This window comes from Idiotropiscis lumnitzeri, chromosome 21 (genome assembly GCF_059441095.1).
Source record: "Idiotropiscis lumnitzeri isolate Australia: NSW breed Sydney's pygmy pipehorse chromosome 21, RoL_Ilum_1.0, whole genome shotgun sequence".
Classification (NCBI taxonomy): domain Eukaryota; kingdom Metazoa; phylum Chordata; class Actinopteri; order Syngnathiformes; family Syngnathidae; genus Idiotropiscis; species Idiotropiscis lumnitzeri.
In genome coordinates, this window is record NC_142411.1 from 12,721,736 (window position 1) to 12,744,816 (window position 23,081).

At 40.2% G+C, this 23,081-nt stretch overlaps 1 protein-coding gene and 1 pseudogene across 2 annotated transcripts in view; both read left to right on the top strand.

The window, feature by feature from the left end:
- rad51 (RAD51 recombinase) overlaps positions 1-23,081 on the top strand; it is an 80,277-nt gene that overhangs the window by 2,761 nt on the left and 54,435 nt on the right. For both annotated transcript variants that reach the window (XM_088285448.1, XM_088285447.1), the window contains 3 exons: positions 1,215-1,313; positions 2,542-2,679; positions 16,215-16,332. In XM_088285448.1, coding sequence (XP_088141574.1) covers positions 1,230-1,313; positions 2,542-2,679; positions 16,215-16,332 — 340 coding nt within the window. In that variant the 5' untranslated portion in view covers positions 1,215-1,229. The remainder of the gene's footprint in view (positions 1-1,214; positions 1,314-2,541; positions 2,680-16,214; positions 16,333-23,081) is intronic.
- Positions 4,973-7,342, top strand: LOC148317008 (uncharacterized; annotated as a pseudogene).

The window sequence follows — 23,081 nt, forward strand, 5'->3', positions numbered from 1 at the left end:
GTCACAGCTATACGATGACGAGAGACGTGATTCTTTGATGATGAAAACATGACGTGACGGACATGAATTTTCGGTGAGGATATTGTTAGCGTGTGGCCTGTCAGACGTACAAAAATTATGACAACCCTTCTTTCCTATTGTACATATAATTGCCTCAAAAAAAGAAATAGACTGAATAACAAAACGCTGGAGTAACTAATTTTTTTGAATAAAAATCTTTAATTACAATGAGTCCATTGTCATTCACAACACTTTTACTTAGGCATTCAGACAGATGTTCACTTAATTTATCAACTGCGTCTCGAATATCCCCAAAAAATGTTTTTATGAAAGTACGTATATGTAAAAATAATGTGAATGCAAATGCCTAATCAATGGAATTGGATAAAATTAGTTTGACAGATCACTGTGTCAGGTGACCCTTGTCAAATGTTTCCTGCAAGTCCATCAGGTGTCAGTATTCAGCAACACAGTGTCAACACCGTGTCAATACAGTGTGTCACTGTGTCGAAACGATACAGGATGCCTCATCCACCCTTCACGACTGACAAGCTTTCCTTTGCCGGACCATGACAGTAGACACTCGGTCGGCTAATTAGTTCTGATAACAGCAAGTTGTTACAAGTAAACAAGACATATGTTTGATAGAGCTTGGACTTGTGGTAATGTATGATAGAACAAGTCTACGACAAGTCTATGTTGTTAAAACATTTTTATTTTGTTCATTTAGGTTGCTTTAAGTGAAATAAAGCTAGAACAGTTGACAAATAAAATGTTTTGATTCTCGGCTTATTTTGGAGCAATGAGCATTGAGTCCACTATTACCACTTTATCTTTGTGAAATGCATAATCCTTTGTAGTCGATCAGAAAGAGTTTGCTGTTGAGTGGAAACAATTGTATGCCCATTTTAAATAAAACAGACTAAAACCTTTTAGAGTTTTCGTTGACTAAATTTACAAAAACTAGACAAACTTTTTCTGGGGGTTTGAGTCGACTAACACTCGAGCCAGCAGATATGAACAGGGTCTGAGCCTTGAAAACTCCATGGCTGAATATGAGTCCCCCCTATTTGGACAAAAAATAATTTGGAGGTGGAATTAAAATAAAAAAAAATTGTGCACTTTTGCAGCAGTATTGTGTAGTTCTTTATGTAATATAAAATGATGACTATATGAATTAATTGCATGTGTTGGTGTTTTTTTTTTTCTTCTAGTTTCAACATTTAGATATGGCAATGAGATGTGAGAGAACGGCTGAAACAGAGTTTGAAGAGGAAGAAAACTATGGACCACATCCTTTGTGCAGACTAGAGGTGTGTAACCTAGGACTGGGCGATAAACCGAAAATTTACCAAAATGTATTACAGTGACCGACATAATTTTGCCCATGTCGGTAAATTCGGTGTCTAAAAAAAAAAAACTGAAAAAGAAAAGACGAAGACGCGTTCGTAGCAGGCGATTCATATATATATATATGCATATATATATATATATATATATATATATATATATATATATATATATATATATATATATATATATATATATATATATATATATATATATATATATATATGCATATATATATATATATATATATATATATATGCATATATATCTATATATATATATATATATATATATATATATATATATGCATATATATATATATATATATATATATATATGCATATATATATATATATATATATATATATGCATATATATATATGCATATATATATATATATATATATATATATATGCATATATATATATATATATATATATATATATATATGCATATATATATATATATATATATATATATATATATATATATATATATATATATATGCATATATATATATATATGCATATATATATATATATATATATATATATATATATATATATATGCATATATATATATATATGCATATATATATATATATATATATATATATATATATATATATATATATATATATATATATATATATGCATATATATATATATATGCATATATATATATATATATATATATATATATATATATGCATATATATATATATATGCATATATATATATATATATATGCATATATATATATATATATATGCATATATATATATATATGCATATATATATATATATATGCATATATATATATATATATATATATATATGCATATATATATATATATATATATATATATATGCATATATATATATATATATATATATATATATATATATATATATATATATGCATATATATATATATATATATATATATATATGCATATATATATATATATATATATGCATATATATATATATATATGCATATATATATATATATATGCATATATATATATATATATATATATATATATATATATGCATATATATATATATATATATATATATATATATATATATATATATGCATATGCATATATTTAAATACTGTGTATCTGTATTGTATGTATGTATGTACATGTTAATGTATTTATATCTTTAATGTTTTTTTCTGTAGCAATCTGGAATTGGTGCCAGTGACATCAAGAAACTTGAGGACGCAGGTTTCCACACCATCGAGGCAGTGGCCTATGCTCCAAAGAAGGAGCTGCTTAACATAAAGGGCATAAGTGAAGCCAAAGCTGATAAAATTATAGTAAGTTTTCATTTGTTGAATCATATTTTTTTTATGTTCAATCTTGAAAAGAAATGATCTCTTCTCATAATCATCTTTTTTCAGGTTATTTACCTATCTTTAAATGTCCTCTCGGAGGAGTTCATTAAAATATGACCGCTACTAAAGCCCAAAAATGACGGCCAATTCCAAAATAGTTAAAATGGCAAATTTCCTGTTATGTTGCGGATATGGCTATAAGAGTTGTTTTTTTTTTCAGTACTTGGTCTGGTACAAATTTAGATCAAATGTAGAACAGGGAACCGGGCACGGAATCTTTCCAGTATTTATTTTTCAGGCCATGTCTGATTTTTGAAGTTTCAGGAGTTTTCACCTATGTTTAGAGCATCAGTTTTTCTTATACACATTGCATCACCATGTCAATAGAATGTGACAAAATTAAAAGATTTACAATAAAATACAATTCAATTTTATTTATATGGAGCATTTCACAACAGCTGGAACTGTAACAAAGTCACAACTTCTCATTTTAATCTTTGTGCCGCTTTGCCCATTTTTTGGCCTTTTTTTTGCATATGTATTTCCAACAAAGAAAAAAAACTATGGAACTTAAATATCACACAGATGTTAAAAATAGGTCAAAATTCAAAATAGCCAAAAGCAGGTTATTTTAAAACATTGCTGTTGTGAAAAGGACAATTTTGTTACATCAAACATGCGTAAGGCTTGGAATGTCCATTTTATTGCCCATTGACTCCCATTATAACTCTCACATGGCATACAACAATTTTGATAGCGTAAAATACCAGTACTTTCCAAGTGTCAAAAAAAGGGACATTCCCAAAAAATTCTGATATCAATGCTCTAATTATGTCATTTGAAATATTTCAATCTGAAATATCTACACACTCACATACACACATACACACACACACCAAAAAAATAAATGCTATTTATGTATGGATCGGTTTGAGACGCCTGAACATTTTGAGTGGTTGGAAGTAAAAAGAATAAATACAAATTCAGAAATGACTTAGTTTTCACTCCTCAAAGGCGGAACCATTTTGTGTTCATTTGTTACGTTTGCGTGGTGTTTCCACTGAAACTTCCATTGTCTAAAAAGGGACAGTCCAAAAAACTTCAGTTACGAATTGTTGACTCATTCAATGCTCTGATAATATCATATATAGCATAGTTAGTTTTGCTATTAGCATATCACTGCTGTTATGGTCCGTGGAGGGCATCTAAAAAAAAAAAAACGAAACTATTTATGTATTGATAGGTCCGATTTCCTCTGATCATTTTGAGTGGTTGTATGTAATGAAGCCGCAAGGGGGCACAAGCCAGTGTCTTATTATGCCGGTCCCAAGCCCGGATAAATACAGAGGGATGTGTCAGAAAGGGCATCCGACGTAAAAGTTTGGCCAAATCAGACATGCGAATCAAATGTATGACTTCCATACCAGATCGGTCCAGGCAACGACCGCCACCGGTGCTGCTGACCTATAGGGCGCTGGTGGTAATTGGACTACTGTTGGTCGAAGAAGGAGAGGAGGAAGATGTGTTCGAAGGAAGAAAGAGAAGAGTAACACAAAGAGTCTAGGACTGAGAGTAGGGACTTTGAATGTGGGAACTATGTCGGGGAAAGCTGGTTGACATGATGCAGAGGAGGAAAGTGGACATACTATGTATTCAGGAGACCAGGTGGAAAGGGAGCAAAGCTAGAAGTTTAGGAGCAGGGTTCAAGCTGTTCTATCATGGTATAGATAGGAAGAGAAATGGAGTAGGATTTATTGTGAAAGAGAAGTTTGTTCGGAACGTCCTGGAAGTAAAGAGTGTCAGCTAGAGTGATGAACCTGAAGCGGGGAATCGAAGGTGTAATGATCAATGTTGGCGGGCATGCGCCACAGGTAGCTTGCGAGCTGGAGGAGAAGGAGAACTTTCGGTTGGACCTTGATAAAATGATTGAGAGCATCCCTAGAAATCAGAGTTGTCATTGGTGCAGATTTCAATGGACATGTTGGGGCTGGAAGCAGTTGTGACGAGGAGGTGATGGGCTGGTTTGGTATCCAGGAAAGGAACGCAGGAGGACAGATTGTGGTTGACTTTACAAAAAGGATGGAAATGGCTCTTGTGAATACTATCTTCCAAAAGAAGCAGGAACATAGGGTGACCTACAAGAGTTGAGATAGGAGTACACAGGTAGACTACATCTTGTGTAGACAGTGTAATCTGAAGGAGATCAGCGACTGCAAAGTAGTGGTAGGTGAGTGTGTAGACAGACAGCATAGGATGGTAGTGTGTAGGATGGACTATGGTGGTGAAAACGACAAAGAGGGCAAAGGCAGAGCAGAGGACAAAATGGTAGAAGTTGAAAGGGGAAGAGTGTTGTATGACCTTCAGGAAGGAGGTGAGACAGGCTCTTGATGGCCAGGATGAGCTCCCGAATGACTGGATAACTACAGCAAATGTGATCAGGGAGACAAGTAGGAAAGTCCTTGGTGTGTCATCTGGAAGGAAAGGATATAAGTAGATTTGGTGGTGGAATGAGGAGGTGCAGAAATGGATCTAGAGAAAGAGGTTAGGTAAGAAGGAGTGGGACAGTGAGAGGACTGAAGAAAGTAGACAGGAATTCAGGGACATGCAGCGGAAGGTGAAAGTGGAAGTGGCACGGGCCAAACAAGGGGCTTACGATGACTTGTATGCGAGGTTGGACAGAAAGGAAGGTGAGACCGATCTATACAGGTTGGCAAGGCAGAGAGACAGAGATGGGATGGACGTGCAGCAGGTTAGGATAATGAAGGATGGGGATGGAAGTTTACAGAGGCCAGTAGTGTGATTGGAAGATGGAAAGAGTACTTTGATGAGTTGATAAATGAGGAAAATGAGAGAGAACAAAGAGAAGAAGAGGTGACTGCTGTGGACCAGGAAGTAGCACAGATCAGTAAGAATGAAGTGAGAAGAGCATTGAAGAGGATGAAGAGCGGAAAGGCACTCAGCCCTGATGATATACCCGTGGAGGTATGGAATAGTCTCGGAGAGATAGCAGTAGAATTTCTGACTGGGCTGTTCAACAGGATCCAAGAGAGTGAGAAGTTGCCCGAGGAATGGAGAAGTGTGCTGGTGCTCATTTTTAAGAACAAGGGAGCTGTTCAGAGCTGTGGCAACTACAGAAGAAGAAAGCTGATGAGCCACACAATGAAGCTGTGGGAAAGAGTGGTGGAATCTAGACTGAGAGCAGAGGTGAACATCTGTGAGCAGCAGAGTACAACAGATACAATATTTGCTGATAGAGAAGTACAAAGAAGGTCAATAGGGGCTGCGTTGTGTCTTTGTACATCTGGAGAAAGCTTATGACAGAGTGCCCAGAGAGGAACTGTGGTTCTGTATGAGAAAATCTGGAGTAGCAGGGAAGTATGGTCAAGTGGTACAGGACATGTATGTGGTGTAAGTGGTGAGGTGTGCTGTCGGTGTGACGGAGGAGTTCAAGGTGGAGGTGTGACAACATCAGGGATCAGCTTTGAGTCCCTACGTGTTTGCTGTTGTCATGGACAGGATGACAGACTAGGTTAGACAGGAATCTCCATGGACCATGATGTTTGCAAATGACATTGTGATTTATAGTGAGAACGGGGAACAGGTGAACGAGAAGCTGGAGGCATGGAGGTTTGCCCTGGAAAGGAGGGGAATGAAGATTACCCGTAGCAAGACGGAGTATCTGTGTCTAAATGAGAGGGACCCAAGAGGAAGAGTGATCTTACAGGAAAAAGTGACCAAGAACGGGGAGGAGTTTCAGTATCTTGAGTCTACAGTCCAGAGCAATGGAGGTGTGGAAAAGAAGTGAAGAAGCGTGTGCAGGCTGGCTGGAACGGGTGGAGAAAAGTATCAGGTGTGATGTGTGATAGAATTAGAAATCCCTTTATTGTCATTGTACTCAAGTGTGCAACGAGATTAGAGGGCTCCCCTCTCCAGTGCAATACAACAATAATACAGACAAATATATAAATTAGATAAATAAATAAGAGAGTGCAATGGAATTTAGTACTGAATAGGGTATATAAAAACACATCACGATGCTGTTCTGCAAGGTAAGGGTGTTCTCATGTGTGTGTGTGAGAGTTCAGAATGGAGATGGCTCTCGGAAAGAAACTGTTTCTCAGTCTATTGGTCCTCGATTTGATGCATCTGTAGCGCCTGCCAGAGGGCAACAGGTCGAACAGCTGTGAGTTTGGGTGGGTATTGTCTTTGACGATTCAGCTAAAATGTAGGAAAGATTTATAGAACTGTGATGAGACCAACGATGTTGTCTGGTCTGGAGACACTGCCACTGAAGAAAAGACAGGAGGCAGAGCTGGACGTGGCAGAGATGAAGATGTTGAGGTTCTCTTTGGGAGTGACCAAAATGGACAGGATCAGAAATGAGTACATCAGAGGGACAGCACATGTTAGGGGATTTGGAGATAAAAACAGAGAGGCCAGACTGAGATGGTTTGGACATGTCCTGAGAAGAGAGTGTGAGTATATTGGCAGAAGGATGCAGAGTTTCCAAGTGCCAGGCAAGAGGACTAGAGGAAGACCAAAGAGGAGGTTTATGGATGTAGTTAAAGAGGACATGAAAGTAGTTGGGGTGAGAGCAGAGGACAGGGTTAGATGGAGGCAACTTACTTGCTGTGGTGACCCCTGAAGGGAAAAGCTGAAAGGAAAAGAAGATTTTGAGTGGTTGGATATAGAAAAATTAGAATATTATAGTCTTAAAAATATTCAGAAATGGCTAAGTTATTCCACCTCAAAAGCAGAGACATTTTTGGGTCATTTTCTCCGCTGTGAAGTTATTTTAATTCCAACGCACAAGGGTTAAATATGTTTAGGTGAAACACCTAAAGCTTAAACGATCAAATAAGATATCTAAGAGGTAGTCAAAATATGACCTCTTATAAAAGGCCAAAATAGGCGCAAAATTTAAAATATAAAATCTAAATGACTGACTTCCCTTTGAGGTTCAGCACATGACTCCAAGAGACATTTTTATAGTTATTGGTCTGTTACATATGCCTCCCCATTTTTCACAGATGTATGTGACACATGGAACCGGGAATGCTTTGTTAAAATTTTGTAGGGGCACTATAGAGCTATTTCTGGAAAATAGCACAAGAAATCTCTAAAGTATTTATTTTCATCCCAGATCTGATGTGTGTGTATGTGCAAAGTTTTTAATTTTTGCCCACATATAAATCCTCAAAATACACTGTAACGCCATGACAGCAGCATACAGCGAAATCAAAAGAATAATTTTAAGCCTTCAACAATATGGCGCACGCAAAGTTTGAAGACAATCGGTAAATTCTTTCTTAGGAGTTTGTTTAATGTAACCTATTAACGACCCTTAAACGCAGCACCAAATTCCAAAGTAATTTAAAAAATGGCGCAGTTTCTGTTATATTTACTGTATGGCTCCACAAGACTTTTTTTGTTCGTGGTGTGCTGTCACATACGGCTGTCAATTTTCTTAGATCTCGGTGAAACTTATGTTGCGGGGCGACGTGGCTCAGCGTTAGAGTGGTCGTTTCCCAACCTAGAAGTAGTCGATTCAATCCCCAGCCATTGTGACCATATCGAAGTATCCTTGCGCAAGATAATGAACCCCCAGTTGTTCCTGTTGGTATGTCATTGGTCGGTTGATGAGGTAATAGTGTGAAGCGCTTTGAGTACCCGTCGTATAGTATGTCGAAAATGTAAAATATTTTCCCAGGTGTTTTCAAAATTCTAGCAATGGTACAACCCAAATTTGAAGTCAATCAGGTGTAACGTTTAGAACACGGGGTCAAAATTATAACCTGTGTAAATGTACAAATATTTGGCTAAAATTGTCATTTTAAATACTCATAACTACCTCTGCCCCCTGTCATGTTAGGGTATGAAAGTCCTTTTTCTATTTTTGAGGGTGCTACGTGCCTCCCAGTCTTTGTAGCCGGAAGTAAAACTTACCACGGCAGGGCTTTGACGAACCACTCTAGAGGGCGCTGCAAACCCTCTTTTTTGTATTCGCTTATGGCGACTGTTAGCGCCATTTCACAAATGTTTATATTTTTATGGATAATGATTGCAAATATTAGTTTTTTGCCATTTGTATGTTTGTGAGAAGAAATTATACATTTTTTTGTCTTTTGTAATTATTTTGATTTGTGGAGTGAAATGTGTCAACGTTAGAGGGCGCAATTCTTTATTTACTGTAATGCACGAAGAAGAAAGTGTTCTTTTTGGTTGATGAAGAAATAAAGATGATGGCGAAGGAGCAACACGGTCTTTTTACCGTGCTTCGACCATCAGTTTGTTCATGCGTAAAAAGTTGTTTTTATTCGCCATTCAATGAAGAGGTTGAACAACGAAAATAGGAAAAAACTAAAGGAATCTAAAATAACCTCTACAGTGACTTTAAAATATAAACTTACAGGCCAGGCCCAATCTGGGTGGTGAGTTTTCTTTCACGTTTAGTTCCTCAAAAATGCTCATTTTTAAGCAGAATAATAACGAGAGCTGAAAGCAGCTATAAAAGGGGCGCAGCCTTGGCTACGTTGGGGTACTGGCACATTGGAATATTGGCACATGGAATTGCAATTTTTGGGGGAAAATTAAATACATCAGATTAACACCAAATGTGATAAAATATAACCTTGTCAAAGTCCAAAAATATGAAAGGAAATTTACACTTGAGTACAATGACAATAAAGGGATTTCTATTTCTATTTCTATTTCTAAAATGGCCTCCTTCCTTTTGCGTTTAGAGTAGGGCTTCTGATACTTTTTTGTAGATCTTGGCCTCTTACATGAGCCTCCAACTTATGCTCAAGCATATTGACATATACAACCAGGGCTTGTTCACGAAAAATCCAGAGTTTTCGTTCAAATTTATACCCTCCAACATAGGGTTTATTTGGTGAAAAAAAAAAAAAAAAAGTTGCCCTGGCTACAGTTTTTTACTAAAATGCACAAGCTTTGTGTTGCAGCCTCATAAGGGGCAAAATACTCTTCCCACCAATCTGGGTAACTGCTGGCAAACAAAAAAATAAAACAAACCTTTCTTTTAGCCAGTAGGTGGCACTACGAGAATGTTAACTCATTCAGTTCATAAGATATGTATACCGTATTTTTACGGCCATAAGACGCGCTGCATCAAAGGGTGCAACACCAGTTGAGGGTGCTATTTCTGTATTTAATGCATATACTAGGTGCGCCGCACTACAAGGCGCGAGCTCGCGCTAGCTCAGCTCGCGCTAGCTGTAGCCAGCTCACCAGGACTCAATCCCTTAAGGGATCACTGCCAGAGGTATCACCCCAAGTCAATGACAGATGTCCTGAAACTATAAGGAATCACTGCCAATAACACTGACTCTAACCAATAAGAGGTGTCATGGCAATACGTCTACTGGACAACGTCAGGGGAGGGACTTCACTGGTCACCACACTCCATAGAGTCTTGGTTTCAAATCAAAACCAAATAAACTCGGCATACAAGCAAACAATGAAACAAAGAAATAAGATTAACACAAAACATGTATCTCTCATGCCATATATATACCCAAAAGAAATAAAAATAACACAAAAAGATTATAGCAATGGCTTCTTGGGAGCCACTCAGCCTTAGCCAATTACAGCAATGGCTTCTTGGAGCCACTCAGACTCAACCAATCACATGGCTGTTTAGAGAGATGTGCATGGCTGTTTAGAGAGATGTGCACGTTGTGCTTTGGGCTTTTTTCAGTCTGTTGTCTAAACCTGGGACGTTTCTTGCTTGCAATAACATGATAAGACTACAACATTGTGGACAGCTGCCCTTTTGTCCAGCTTTCTCCTACACCATCACCCAAACACCATAGTCACATAATGTATAGTCATGGTCACTTTGAAGCATAGATGACTCACACTTTGTCCAGCAGGGTGTGGTAACATGCACTCCGAACAGCCCAATGAGTAAAAGGGTTGATGGTCGAGAGTGATTCTCAGTCCATATAATGGGCGCATCGCTTTACAAGGCGCCTCGTTTGTTTTGGGGAAGATTTGGGACTTTAAAGTGCGCCCTATTGTCCGAAAAATACGGTAAATATGTTTTCAAAAATTTAGGCCAAGCCTCCCGTAGATGTGTGTATAGATACGTTTTCTGCTTTTGTTTGTGTCATAGTGTACAGTAGGCTCTGACGCAGCCTGTGACTAAGAATCAGTCTGATTGTATCATTGTGTCTGCATTGTAAATCATGTAAAAATCGACCAGGAGGTGGCCGAGGTGTAAGCGATCCGCCAGGATCACACTGCAGAAGAAGATTGTAGTGGGGTGAGCAGTGTTGGCAGAGTGCTGGAGAAGAGTTATGGAAGAGTGTGCACACTGGACAGTATTAGACGTTGCGGTAGTGATGGAAAATCAAAACAATTTATCCATGAGGAATAAGCATGATAAAGGCGATGGAGTTGCATTTGACGAGAACATGACTCTACGTCCTTTGTCCTTTATCTGAGTAGTCCCGCATCAAAGTTAACGAATACAAGCCATTGTTGGACCCGGTTAGTCAGCGGAATATCGGACGTGTGTGAAAGCCTCAGAGAATCGTTACCGGACCCACCAGAACGTATTATGTCTTTTAGGCTGTCCAGTGCATGGAGTAGCTTGCTGTTTTTTTTTAAACATAACAAAAGTTTGCATGTTCTAACAAAAAGATAAAAATCACACGCCCTGCATTGTGATGTTGCGCATGCTCACATCGCAGTTGCGATGTTCAAACGAGATATCGTGCAGGCCTAATGCGGGTACACCCTGAACTGGTCAATAGCCAATAGCAAGGCACATGTAGACAATCAGCCAGTCATGCTCCCATTCACACAAGGACAATTTAGAGTATCCAATTAACCTACTGAGGACGGTTTTGAGATGTGGAAGTAAAACAGAGTACCCGTAGAAACCCATGGAGGCACAAGGAGCACATTAAAACTCTATAGAGGAAGGCCGGATCCCGGATTCGAATGCTGGACCTTTAAACTGTGAGGCAGCTGTCCTTACCACTTGTACATTGTGCTATCTACTTTCAGAAATCAGAAATCCCTTTATTGTCATTGTACAGTGTGCAACAAGATTAGAGAGCTCCCCTCTCCAGTGCAATACAACAATAATTTAATCAAATATATAAATTATATAAATGAAAGAACAAATAATGAGATGGAAAATAATACGAAATTGGATAAATAAAAACACATTACGTCGCTGTTCTGCAAGGTAAGGGTTCATCATGCAGGGTTCTGATTTCTGCCGTCCTACAAGGACATCAAATCCCCAACCTCTGGGTTGGGAGATGACCACTTTACCACTTGCCTGCCACCCCCCGACTGTCCAATTAGTCAATGGAATAATTGTCAGAATAATCAATTATCCATCCATTATCTATACCGCTTGTCCTCACAAGGGATGCGGGGGGTGCTGGAGCCTATCCCAGCTATCCTCGAGCAGTAGGCGGGGTACACCCTGTACTGGTTGCCAACCAATCGCAGGGCACACATAAACGAACAACCATCAACCAGCCGCGCTCGCACTCACACCTAAGGGCAATTTAGTGTTAATTCAACCTGCCATGCATGTTTTTGGAATGTGGGAGGAAGCCGGAGTTCCCGGAGGAAACGGGGAGAACATGCCAACTCCACACAGGAAGGCCGGAACCGAACCCACGACCTCTGCACTGTGAGGCTATCATTTTAACCAGTTGACCACCGTGCCGCTTGATTAATCAATCAATATTAGGGCTGCACGTTAAATCAAAATGTAATCAGGCTGCACAATAAATCGAAATCTAATCAACATCGAGGTTTGACGTTGTGTGATAATCTAATCGCAAGACAGTGAGGTTTTGTATTTTTTACTCTCTCCCCCAACCTTAGGCGTTTGAGTGAGATGAATTAGCCAACCAGAATTGTCGATGCTCGGGTCTTAATGGCACTGGCCAATCAGTGTTGTTGGCGAACATGTGTTAGTCTGCGCTCCAGTGTCTACAGTCAGCGCAGTCCGACAATAACACACTACGCGTGCACCTCTGTTTTTTTCTGTGATTGCTGTGTACTGAAGTGGATGTAATGGAAGCAACTTCTGCCGCCGTAGATGGGGAGAGGGAGATGCTTGTGCTTGGGCTGGGCGATAAACCGAAAATTTACAGTTACTGAAATTTATTACAATAACCGACAACATTTTGCCCATGTCGGTAAATTCTGTGTTTAAAAAAAGAAAAGTCTTCTCTGTCTGCGGCTATGTTCATGCCCCTTAAAGACGCCTACAGCACGTGTAGTCACGTGACTCAACCCATCTGAACAAGAAAGAAAACTGACGACACGGTCGTGGCTGGCGATTCAAATCAAGGAGCAGCTGATATGGCTGAAGACGCAGAAACGTTAGTTGATGTTGTTCCTGTTGCGCTTGTCCTGAAAAGAAATTTTACATCTGTCGTTTGGAAATGTTTTGGGTTCCATAAAGACTATGTTTGAGCAAAAGAACACAAAGTGTGTCGTAAGCACCCAAAACAGCGCGTCCAACTTTTCCACCACCTACAACACAACCACGCTGTTGACTTGGAACTTGTACTAAAATCTCAAAGTGAGAAGCAAGGTTCGACAAGTGACAACCGTCCATAACAGAGGCGACACCATACGAGAGAACGTCTAAGAGGTGGATGCGATAGCCTAGCACATAGCTAAAGATATAGCTCCTTTAGCTACAGTGGAGCACACGTGATTTAAACGCCTCATTAAAGTAGCCGACAAGAGGTACAAAAATCTTTTTCACAAATCGTACTACCCAAAATGGACATCAGGACGGGAGCTTAGACATGTCAAGCATTTTGCATCCACATCCGACTTGTGGTCGAGTCGCAACATGCATCCCTGTTTGAGCCTGACTGTGCATACATAGACAAGTGGCGACTGCGCACCATAGTGCTCGAGATGGCACATTTTCCTGATGATGCACACTTGTTTATTTAGCTTGCATTGACATATTTTGCATTTTATTTAGTATTTTGTTTACAGGCCACACTAGCTGCTTTGTACATGCCATTATTTATGTTGTTTACAGGAGTCCTTTCCAAAAATCTAGGCCTTTGCAGATGGCATTACAGTATCTTGGTGCAATCTCATTGCAGAAAAAGATTTTGCGAGAGGTACTTTTTCTCCTGTTCTTTATGATATTGTTCAAGTCATGCAAAGCAAGCTATTTGCAATGTTTATACAAATGATTTTTGTACTTTTATTTTTCATTGAAAGTAACGTGTTGCATTTATCGTTTTCGAGGGGAATTTATCGTGATATTGATTTGAGGTCATATCGCCCAGCCCTAGCTCGCGCTATAGACGGGCGGTACGTCTAGTATAAAAGCATCAGATCCAGAGGCAACACGATCAACGTATATCAAAGTTTAAAACACCACCACCATTTGGGTATAAAGCCTGTTAAACAGATTTGAAGCAAACAGGAAGAAGGGGAGACAACAACCAGCGGTCATTCACGTGCTAAGCTAAGATCGCTAACAGTTCCCGTTATGAAAAATATTGGCATCAGAAAACTATCTGGTAAGTATTTGTGTGTACTGATGACTTTTCAGCACTAATGGCAATATTGTAACTTGATCGTGCATGTCTGATACAAGCAATGATGAATTTGCAGCTTTTTCTCGCCCCCAAAAAACTAATACAATACAATACAATCGGCAGAAGAGAGCGCCTCGTACTTTTCATCAAATGGTGATCAAATTCTTTGTCTGAAACTAAACTGACTCACAATCGTAGTTTTGCGAGTATTGTGACAAGCTTGTGTGTGACGTGTGGGTATGTACGCACATGCGTGAGGAAGAGTACAGTGGAGGAGATGAGTGTATATGCTGCAGTGGCGAGCGAGGAAATGAGAGACAAGTGTAAAGGGAAAGTTGAAGAGTGTATAAAATAAAGCAAGTTGAAGCAGAAACAGATAACAGTAGCATTTTAATGTGTAAAATACAAAATGCAAATCGAATCGTAATCGCAATATTGGTCCGAATAATCGCAATTACCGTATTTTCGTGACCATAAGGCGTACTTTAAAGTCCCAAATTTCCCCCAAAAGACGCGCATATTGTATAGACTGAGCAACTGTCTCGACCATTGAGCCTGATGCCTTTGGGGCATTGCAGAGTGCATGTTAGCACACCCTGCTGGCCAAAGTCTGAGACATCTATGCTTCGAATTGAGTGTGACAAATACATTATTTGAATACGTTTTTTGGTGATGGTGCAGGAGAAAGCTGGACAAAGGGGCACCTGTCCACAATGTCGTAGACTGTCTTATTCATGTAATTGGAAGCTAGAAACATCGCAGGTTTAGACAACAGACTGCAAAAAAAAAACACACTGCCCAAAGCTACCACTCACATCTCTCTAACCAGCCATCTGATTGGCTGAGGCTGATGAGCTCCCAGAATGCCTCAGTACTGTTTTTGTGTTATTTTTATTTCTTTTGGTGATATGAATGGCATGAGAGATTAATGTTTTCTTTTATTTCTTTGTTTCATTGTTTGCTTGTATGCTGTCCAGAGATATTTATGGTTTTGATTTGAAACCGTGACTCTCAGGAGTGTGGTGACCAGTGACATCCCTCCCCTGACATTGTCAATTGGATGTGTTACCATGACATCTCTGATCCTGAGCTGAAGTGCTGCCACTAACAGCTATGAGCACGAGACCTAGCATGCGCGAGCTAGCATGCTATCATGTGCCTCGTAGTGCGGCACGCCCAGTTTAAGTATTAAATACAAAAATAGCACCCTCAACTGGTGCTGCGCCCTTTTAAGTCTTTTCAAAATCGTGCAGCCCTCATCAATATATTCTAAAATAATCAATAGTGACAATCCTAATTAAAGCCCCCACATACCACGAGACTCTTCTGAGTTCAGCTCAGAGATCCTGTTGTTAATTCAGTCCATACATGATCCCAGTGATGTATGGATACAAACTATTAATGTCTTTGCCAGAACATTAATGGACATAGTCATTTCCCAGGGAAATACCACCACTGCTTTTGTCTCCCTTGTTTTGTCAAAGACTATAGCCAATGATGGTTAAATAGGGCGAGAAGCACAACACAGATCCGTCCACTAATCCTTGCTGAGACTATTTGCAAAACAAAACATGTAACTAGAGCAGCTGAGATGAAATATAATATAACTCAATTATGGACCTAATTTTTGTGGAGGAAGGTGCCATAACGTAGACATAGACGTAACATAGACGTTGGAGTCAAAAATAGAGATGGAAATCAATTGATCAGATGTGTTGTACATGTGCACAATATGCCATCAAGAAGAAATTCCATGTACTGTGATACTTTGTTTTGATGGTTGTCAAAGATATGAGTCTGTTTTTCGATTCAATATTTCTTAACGAGGTGCAAAATATGAAAACAGTGTAAGACCTGAAAACAGTGATGCTAAACCGCTTATTTCGAGCCTTGCCCTATCACATCCTGAGTCATTCTGCTACCTCTTAAATGACATGCTCTTTGCAGACTGAATCTGCCAAGCTTGTGCCTATGGGCTTTACCACTGCCACTGAGTTCCATCAGAGAAGAGCAGAAATCATCCAAATCTCTACAGGATCCAAGGAATTGGACAAACTCCTCCATGGTTTGTAAATATTTATCTGCAAAGTTTCATTCAAGTCTCTGCTTATCCAGTGGTTTGTTGATTTCTTTTAGGTTTTTTTTAAACTTGAATTAAAGATGAATTTTATTTAAATAAAATTAAACCTCAGGTTACAAACTTAAGTGGTTCAATGATCCCGCTTGTAACCTAAAACATTCCTAAATTGAATTGAAATGAATGTAAATTAAGTTAATCCATTATAGCCCCCAAAGTAAGGTGATGCTTGGATTTTGAGTTTTCTCTTTTTCAGACAAAACATGTTTTTTTTCTAGTGACGAGCAAAATACTCTTACCTGGCTGACAGTTTTAGCTGTCACTTCAACCTTAGTCAGAGCTGTCAGACTCCAGCATGACCTGTCTAAAAAACGGCTTGAAAGTAGATGATGAACGCTGTAACGCTCATACTTAACGTATTTTCATGACCACAAGGGTGCACCGAATTAAAGGCTGCAGTCTCAGTTTCTGGTGCTATTTCTATATTTAACACATACATTCAGCGCACCGTATCATGGGGCACACACATGTGAAAACATACCTTAGCTTAACATGCATGCATGCTAAAACATAAGCTAGCATGCATGCTAAAGTATGTTTTAAAAACGGCAAAGAGTTTACTGAGTTTGGTAGTACTTTATTGAAGTATTTAACAATATACTCACATCATTTACTCACATCATTTTTTGTTCAGTCCTCATCCACAAATCTATCAGTCTTCATCTGCTGTATCCAAAATGAACAGCTGGGCTAGTTCTGCTTCGTACACGGCAGGTTCCCTGTAATCAATATGTGTATGTCCGTCAGTCATTCTTACTTTTGCGCAGCCCCTCCGATATGATGCTAGGTTTTGTGAAAACTTAAACAGACAGTGCATGCTGACACATTATCTTCCTAGTCCTTGATTACACAATGCCGATGTAGGCATTATATTTGCCCGGAAGAATATTTAGGCCTTCATGATTTTTCAATATTTAATTTGTGATTTTTTTTCTTTTGCGAAAAAGCTGCTGGAATGGTGACGCACAGTAAGATATTATTAAATAAGATCGAAAATTAATATTCATGAAACTTTGCACTTTAAGTGGACGCTGGCACGTCAGGCTGCCGCTGCTCACCGGTAACTCTCTGAAATTTTTTTGGACCCGCTTGTTGTACCTGCTTTAGCAGTTTACAATCCCTCTGGTTACCGTGATTTTACATGGTTATCTGTGTGTTGAGTGATCCCGATTCTCATTCATTCCACCCACCGATTGCACAGTCGCCGACGCATATACTGTGGCTGAAGGTTAGCTTACCTGTCAAAGTTAGCCCCTGTCTGCCATGTGGACCCGCAAGCCGGTCTGCTTCTCGCACTTCTGCCTGTTCCTGTCATGTCATCAACCCGCGTCATGACAACTTCAATACACTGCTGCTGAACTCCGCTGGATTTACCGACACATGCCCGAGAGCGACGCACCACCACCGCTGCTCCTGCACCCGGGCTCGTCGCTCGTTGACCACGTAGGCGATCCATCCGCCGTGGGTCTCGCCGCTACTTCCACTACAACTCCTCACATTCCGTAATCTAAAGCACATCGACATTGAAATACTCTTCTCTAACATAGAAAAAAAATCATCATCCATGAACATTCCTCCAGCAGTGTAAGGTGGACCCTTAAGCGCAGACTCAGGAGGTAGGATTGACAGGGCGTTTATTGAAGGCCGACAAGCAACACACAATAATCACTATAGGATCAATATTTATAAATTTACTAACCGCAAGGGTTCTATGATTACCACCGCCGGGAGGGCGAAACGGAAAACGCTGGGTGACCGGGTCACTCCAGGAAATAAATAAGGAAAGAACAGAAATCGCTTGCAACGCAAGGAACCAAAAAACAATGCTTACCACAAAAAGGGTGAAGACAAGACCAATTGGAACGAGAAAACTTAAAGCGAGCCGTAAAGTAGCTGTGAGCAAACCAAGGACAAAATACGCAAATGACAAAAACGAGAGCAAATCACAAGGAGAACAAACTATGAACAAGACCATGAGCAAGCGCATGAGCAACGCTTAAATAGTCCGTAATCAGAGTCCCAATGAGGCGCAGCTGTGGCGATCGGGAGCGCGTCCGGCTCGTGGCCGCTTCCGGGAGCGGAGCCGCCGGGCCACGCCCACTCGCTGGGAGCGCAACAGACGGATCGTGACAAAAATAATATCAAATAATTTAATTAATATTTTAATATTTCAAGATCACAATAATCTTCAAATTTTAGAACTAAAAGAATATAAAAACTAACACAAATAAAACACACTTCAATTAAATAAAATTTTTTTTATTTATTTTCCCAAGCCAATCAGAGCCGCATTATGAGGATGAAAGAGCCGCATGAGGCTCCGGAGCCGCGGGTTGCCGACTGCTGCCCTAGCCCCACTGAAAACACGCACTGTCTCCTTCTCTTCAACCACACCCTGGTACACGCAGCAGCTCAGAGCCATTAATACAAAAGGTCGACAACTGGAACGACTTTTCAGAAAAACTGGTCTCTCTATCCACAATCAATTGCAAATGGAACACACTGCTCTATACAAAGAAAACATTGCTCAAACCAAAGCAACCTACTTCTCTGGTCTCATTTCATCATATGCCGGCAACACTAAGGAACGTTTTTTACTTCTCAACAATATCTTGCAACCACCCAACTCCCTACCGCATGTACTCAATTGACACCTGCAACTCCATAATACGTAGCCCCAGACATGACATCGCAAAAAAAAAAATAATAATAATTTGTGCACACGCTGTAACTATACTGTGGGCACGAACTACTACTTCGTGCGCATGGACTACTACATCGTGTGCACAAAATAGTAAGAACGTGCACACGAAGTAATTATTCGTGCGCATGAAGTAGAGTTACAGCGTGCGCACGAAGTAGCCGTGGCTCCTTCCGGGTCAGTTGAATAAGAAACGCACCTTCTTTCAAAGTTGAAAGGTCAAGGAATGCTACACAATGGACAGGGACAACATGATCACATTTTATATATTGAAAAGCCTGAAATTGCAAGGAATCATTATCACCGACAGACATTTGAATAGACTGTTGAGAGCCAGATCGCTTTACCAGTGTTGTGCCAAAGTACTTACCCCCAAAAAATTCTGTATCCCCTGATGCGGGAGCGCGCACGCATTGACTGAAGGCGGCGCGATGTTAGTGCGTTTGTTTTTTTTGAAAGGCAGGAAGAATGCATAATTTTGTGTTTTTGATTTGCTGTAATTTAAACTAGGTTTTGCATAAAAGTGGTAGTACCTGTCGGTGTGGTTTTCAGCATACCATTCGCTACAATTTAACACGTAAAGTAAATGCTTGATTCCGACAAAATTGGGGGAAAATTACCCGCATTTGCATTCGTTAGACCAAAGAAATTTCGCAATCAATGAAACTACCATAAGTGAATTTCAGTGATCAAAACAATTAAAAAAGGGAGAGGATTAGTGAAGTGGGCTATCATGTTTCCAGCGAGATCAAATGAAGTGGCAAGATACAGATAGGTGGTATCCTATTAGAGAACACAACAGTTTGATTTTTTTATTTTTTATTTTTATTATTTGTAACCATCGATAGCCGCATCAAGAGTAGCAAAAGAAAAACAAAATAGTCACTCGCGTTCTGCGTCGGACTCGAGGTGCATTTAATGACCACTTACACAGTAGGACATCTGAAAACATCATACTCATTCAAAGCATCAAACAACTACTCAATGCAAAGTAATATGGATATTATGGCAGGCAGTAACCTCACAGGTGATCAAATAGGTAAACCCCTACAATCAAAGGACTAACTGTGTATTACTGAGATCATTTTGAATATGTGTAGCAAATTTGAGCAGGATCCCTTTTTTCTAAGCGAAGTTGCCAGGGGGTACTGATTCTGGCAGCACTCGCCAGAATAAGTACCCCCAGTGCCCTCCAACTGCCTGCTCAATTCCCTCCCTACAACCCTAGTCAAATCCTGCCTTCCCTCACTACTCCCTCTCATCTCTGCCATTATTCATTCTTCTCTCTCATCCGGCATTGTACCATCATTATTCAAAACTGGAGCTGTCACCCCCATTCTGAAGAAACCTGGTCTAGATGCTAACGCATCACCATCTCACACACCATCCTCCTCAATCGACTTTCTTCCATCGGCATCACCCACATCCCCCTCAACTGGTTCCATTCATACTTCAAAGACCACACTCACTTTATCCAGCTCAAATCCTTCTCATCCAAGTCCCTCCCAGTCAGGTGTGACCCAAGGCTCAGTCCTGGGCCCCATATTATTTATCATCTACCTCCTTCCCCTTGGCACCATTTTTCGAAAATTCAATATCGCTTTCTATTGCTTCGCGGATGACACCCAACTCTATTTCTCCTGCAAACCCAGCATATCACTCCCTCCCACCTCCGTCACCTCCTGTCTATTTGAAATCAATGACTGGTTTACTAATAATTTCATGAAGCTTAACGGCAACAAAACAGAAGTTCTCCTTTCTGGTACGAAATCAATACGATCCAAAGTTGGCAGTTTTCCTATTCCTGTTGGCCACGCCATTGTTTTCCCCTCCCCTCAGGTCAAGAGTCTGGGTGTCGACAGCACTCTATCTTTTCATAAGAATATCAATAACATAACCCGGTCAGCCTACTTCCATCTGCGCAATATCAGTCCGCCCCTCCCTTTCTCGCGTCCCTCTTCAATACTGGTCCATAGCCTTGTCACCTCCCGTCTTGATTATTGCAACTCTCTCTTCTTCGGCCTCCCCATAAGTACCTCCATAAACTCCATCTGGTACAAAACTCAGCTGCTCGTCTCATCACAAGAACACCCTCGTCTCATCACATCACCCCCGTTCTCCAGCAACTTCACTGGCTTCCCGTCAAATTCTGCATCCAATGTTAACTACTCCTTTATAGTTTCAAAGCAATCCATAACCATTCCCCTCCCTACCTGTCCGACCTACCGAACATCATCACTCCAGTCCGTGCCTTCCAATCATCCTCCTTTACTCACCTGACTGTTCCACCTGTCCGTCTCAGCACTATGGGGGGCAGAGCCTTCAGTCGCTCTTTCATAGATAGTAGTGTATCTATATATACATATTATATATAGTCTCTCAGCTTTGGAACTCTCTGCCACCTGAACTCTTCAAATCAAAACTCACCTCTTTAAGATCGCCTACTCTCTCTGACTGCACCACATAATTTTAATTCCTCTTTTCTATTGTATTTTATTTATGTACTTATTTATTTTTTTATTATTATCTTTTATCATTTTATTTTCTAAATCGTACTTTGAACAGTTTGGTCTTAACTGCTTTTATTGATGTACAGTGTCCTTGAGGGTATTGAAAGGCGCCTGCATTGAATGTATTATTATTACTATTATTATCAGGCCTGGCAAAGTCATTGTTTTATTCGTTGACTGCGCGGGTTTTAAAAGATGGCTCGCAAGAAATATTGAAAAAAAGCAGCCACCATTTCACGTTTCATCCAGAACTATGGAAATTTGGTCGTACAGTGAACCCTCGGTTATCGCGATTAATGGGGACCGAGACCACCCGCGAAAACTGAAAATCCGCGAAGTAGCGGCGCACCTTCAAAAATGCTTAAAAAAAAAAAAGTGCGAAGTAGCGGCGCACCTTCAAAAATGCTTAAAAAAAAAAGAATATATATATATATATATATATATGTGTGTATATATATATGTATGTATATGTATATATATACGGGTAGAGAGAGAGAGAGTGAAATTCATTTTATAACAAAAAAAAAATTATTATTAAAACTTATTATTTTTTTATTCCCCAGCCATTATTTTTGTATTTATTCAATTACTTCTTTTTGTATTTATTTAATTACTTCGACTTTCACCTGCTGGTACGCCGTCCGGTGTGCCCTGTGAAATGAAAGGTGGCATTCTTCATTTATTTATTTATTCATTCATAACTGACAGCCTCGCGCTCCGCTCATGCCCGGGCGGAAGTTGTTCCTCTTCGGCTTAACTGCCACGCACGCCGGCCGGTCTCCTCCGGAGCTCTCGCATGGTCCCGAACGGAGCGAAATGTCGCCCCGCTAGTGCCCGGGCGGAAGTTGTTCCTCTTCGGCTTAACTGCCACGCACGCCGGCCGGTCTCCTCCGGAGCTCTCGCACGGTCCCGAACGGAGCGAAATGTCGCCCCGCTAGTGCCCGGGCGGAAGTTGTTCCTCTTCGGCTTAACTGCCACGCACGCTGGCCGGAGCTCTGCTACGGTCCGAACCGCGCGAAACGTCGCCCCAAATCGTGCCCGGGGGAACGTGCTCTTCTTCGTCCACTCTCCTCTTCGCCCACGCTCTTCTTCGGCGCACGCCGGCCGTCTAACCGCTCCAGCGCCCCGTCGTGCCGCTCGGCGAAACTACAATGCCCCCGAATATTTTTTAGATCCGCGAACACTGAACCCGCAAAAGGTGAACCGCGAAGTAGCGAGGGTTCACTGTAGATGTAAAAGGCCAATTCCTACAAAGAAGTCTCTTGGAGCCATATGCTAAACACAGGATGTTCGTGATTTTGAATTTAAGTGAAAGGTTGGTGTCTTGACTGAAATGATTACTTCAAATGATTTCTCACATTTGATAATAGTCCAGGCCTGAACACATCTACAAACTTATTTTTCATTGTAGTGGTAGCGCCACCTACTGGCTAAAGGAAGTAAATATTTCATTTATTTATTTAGTT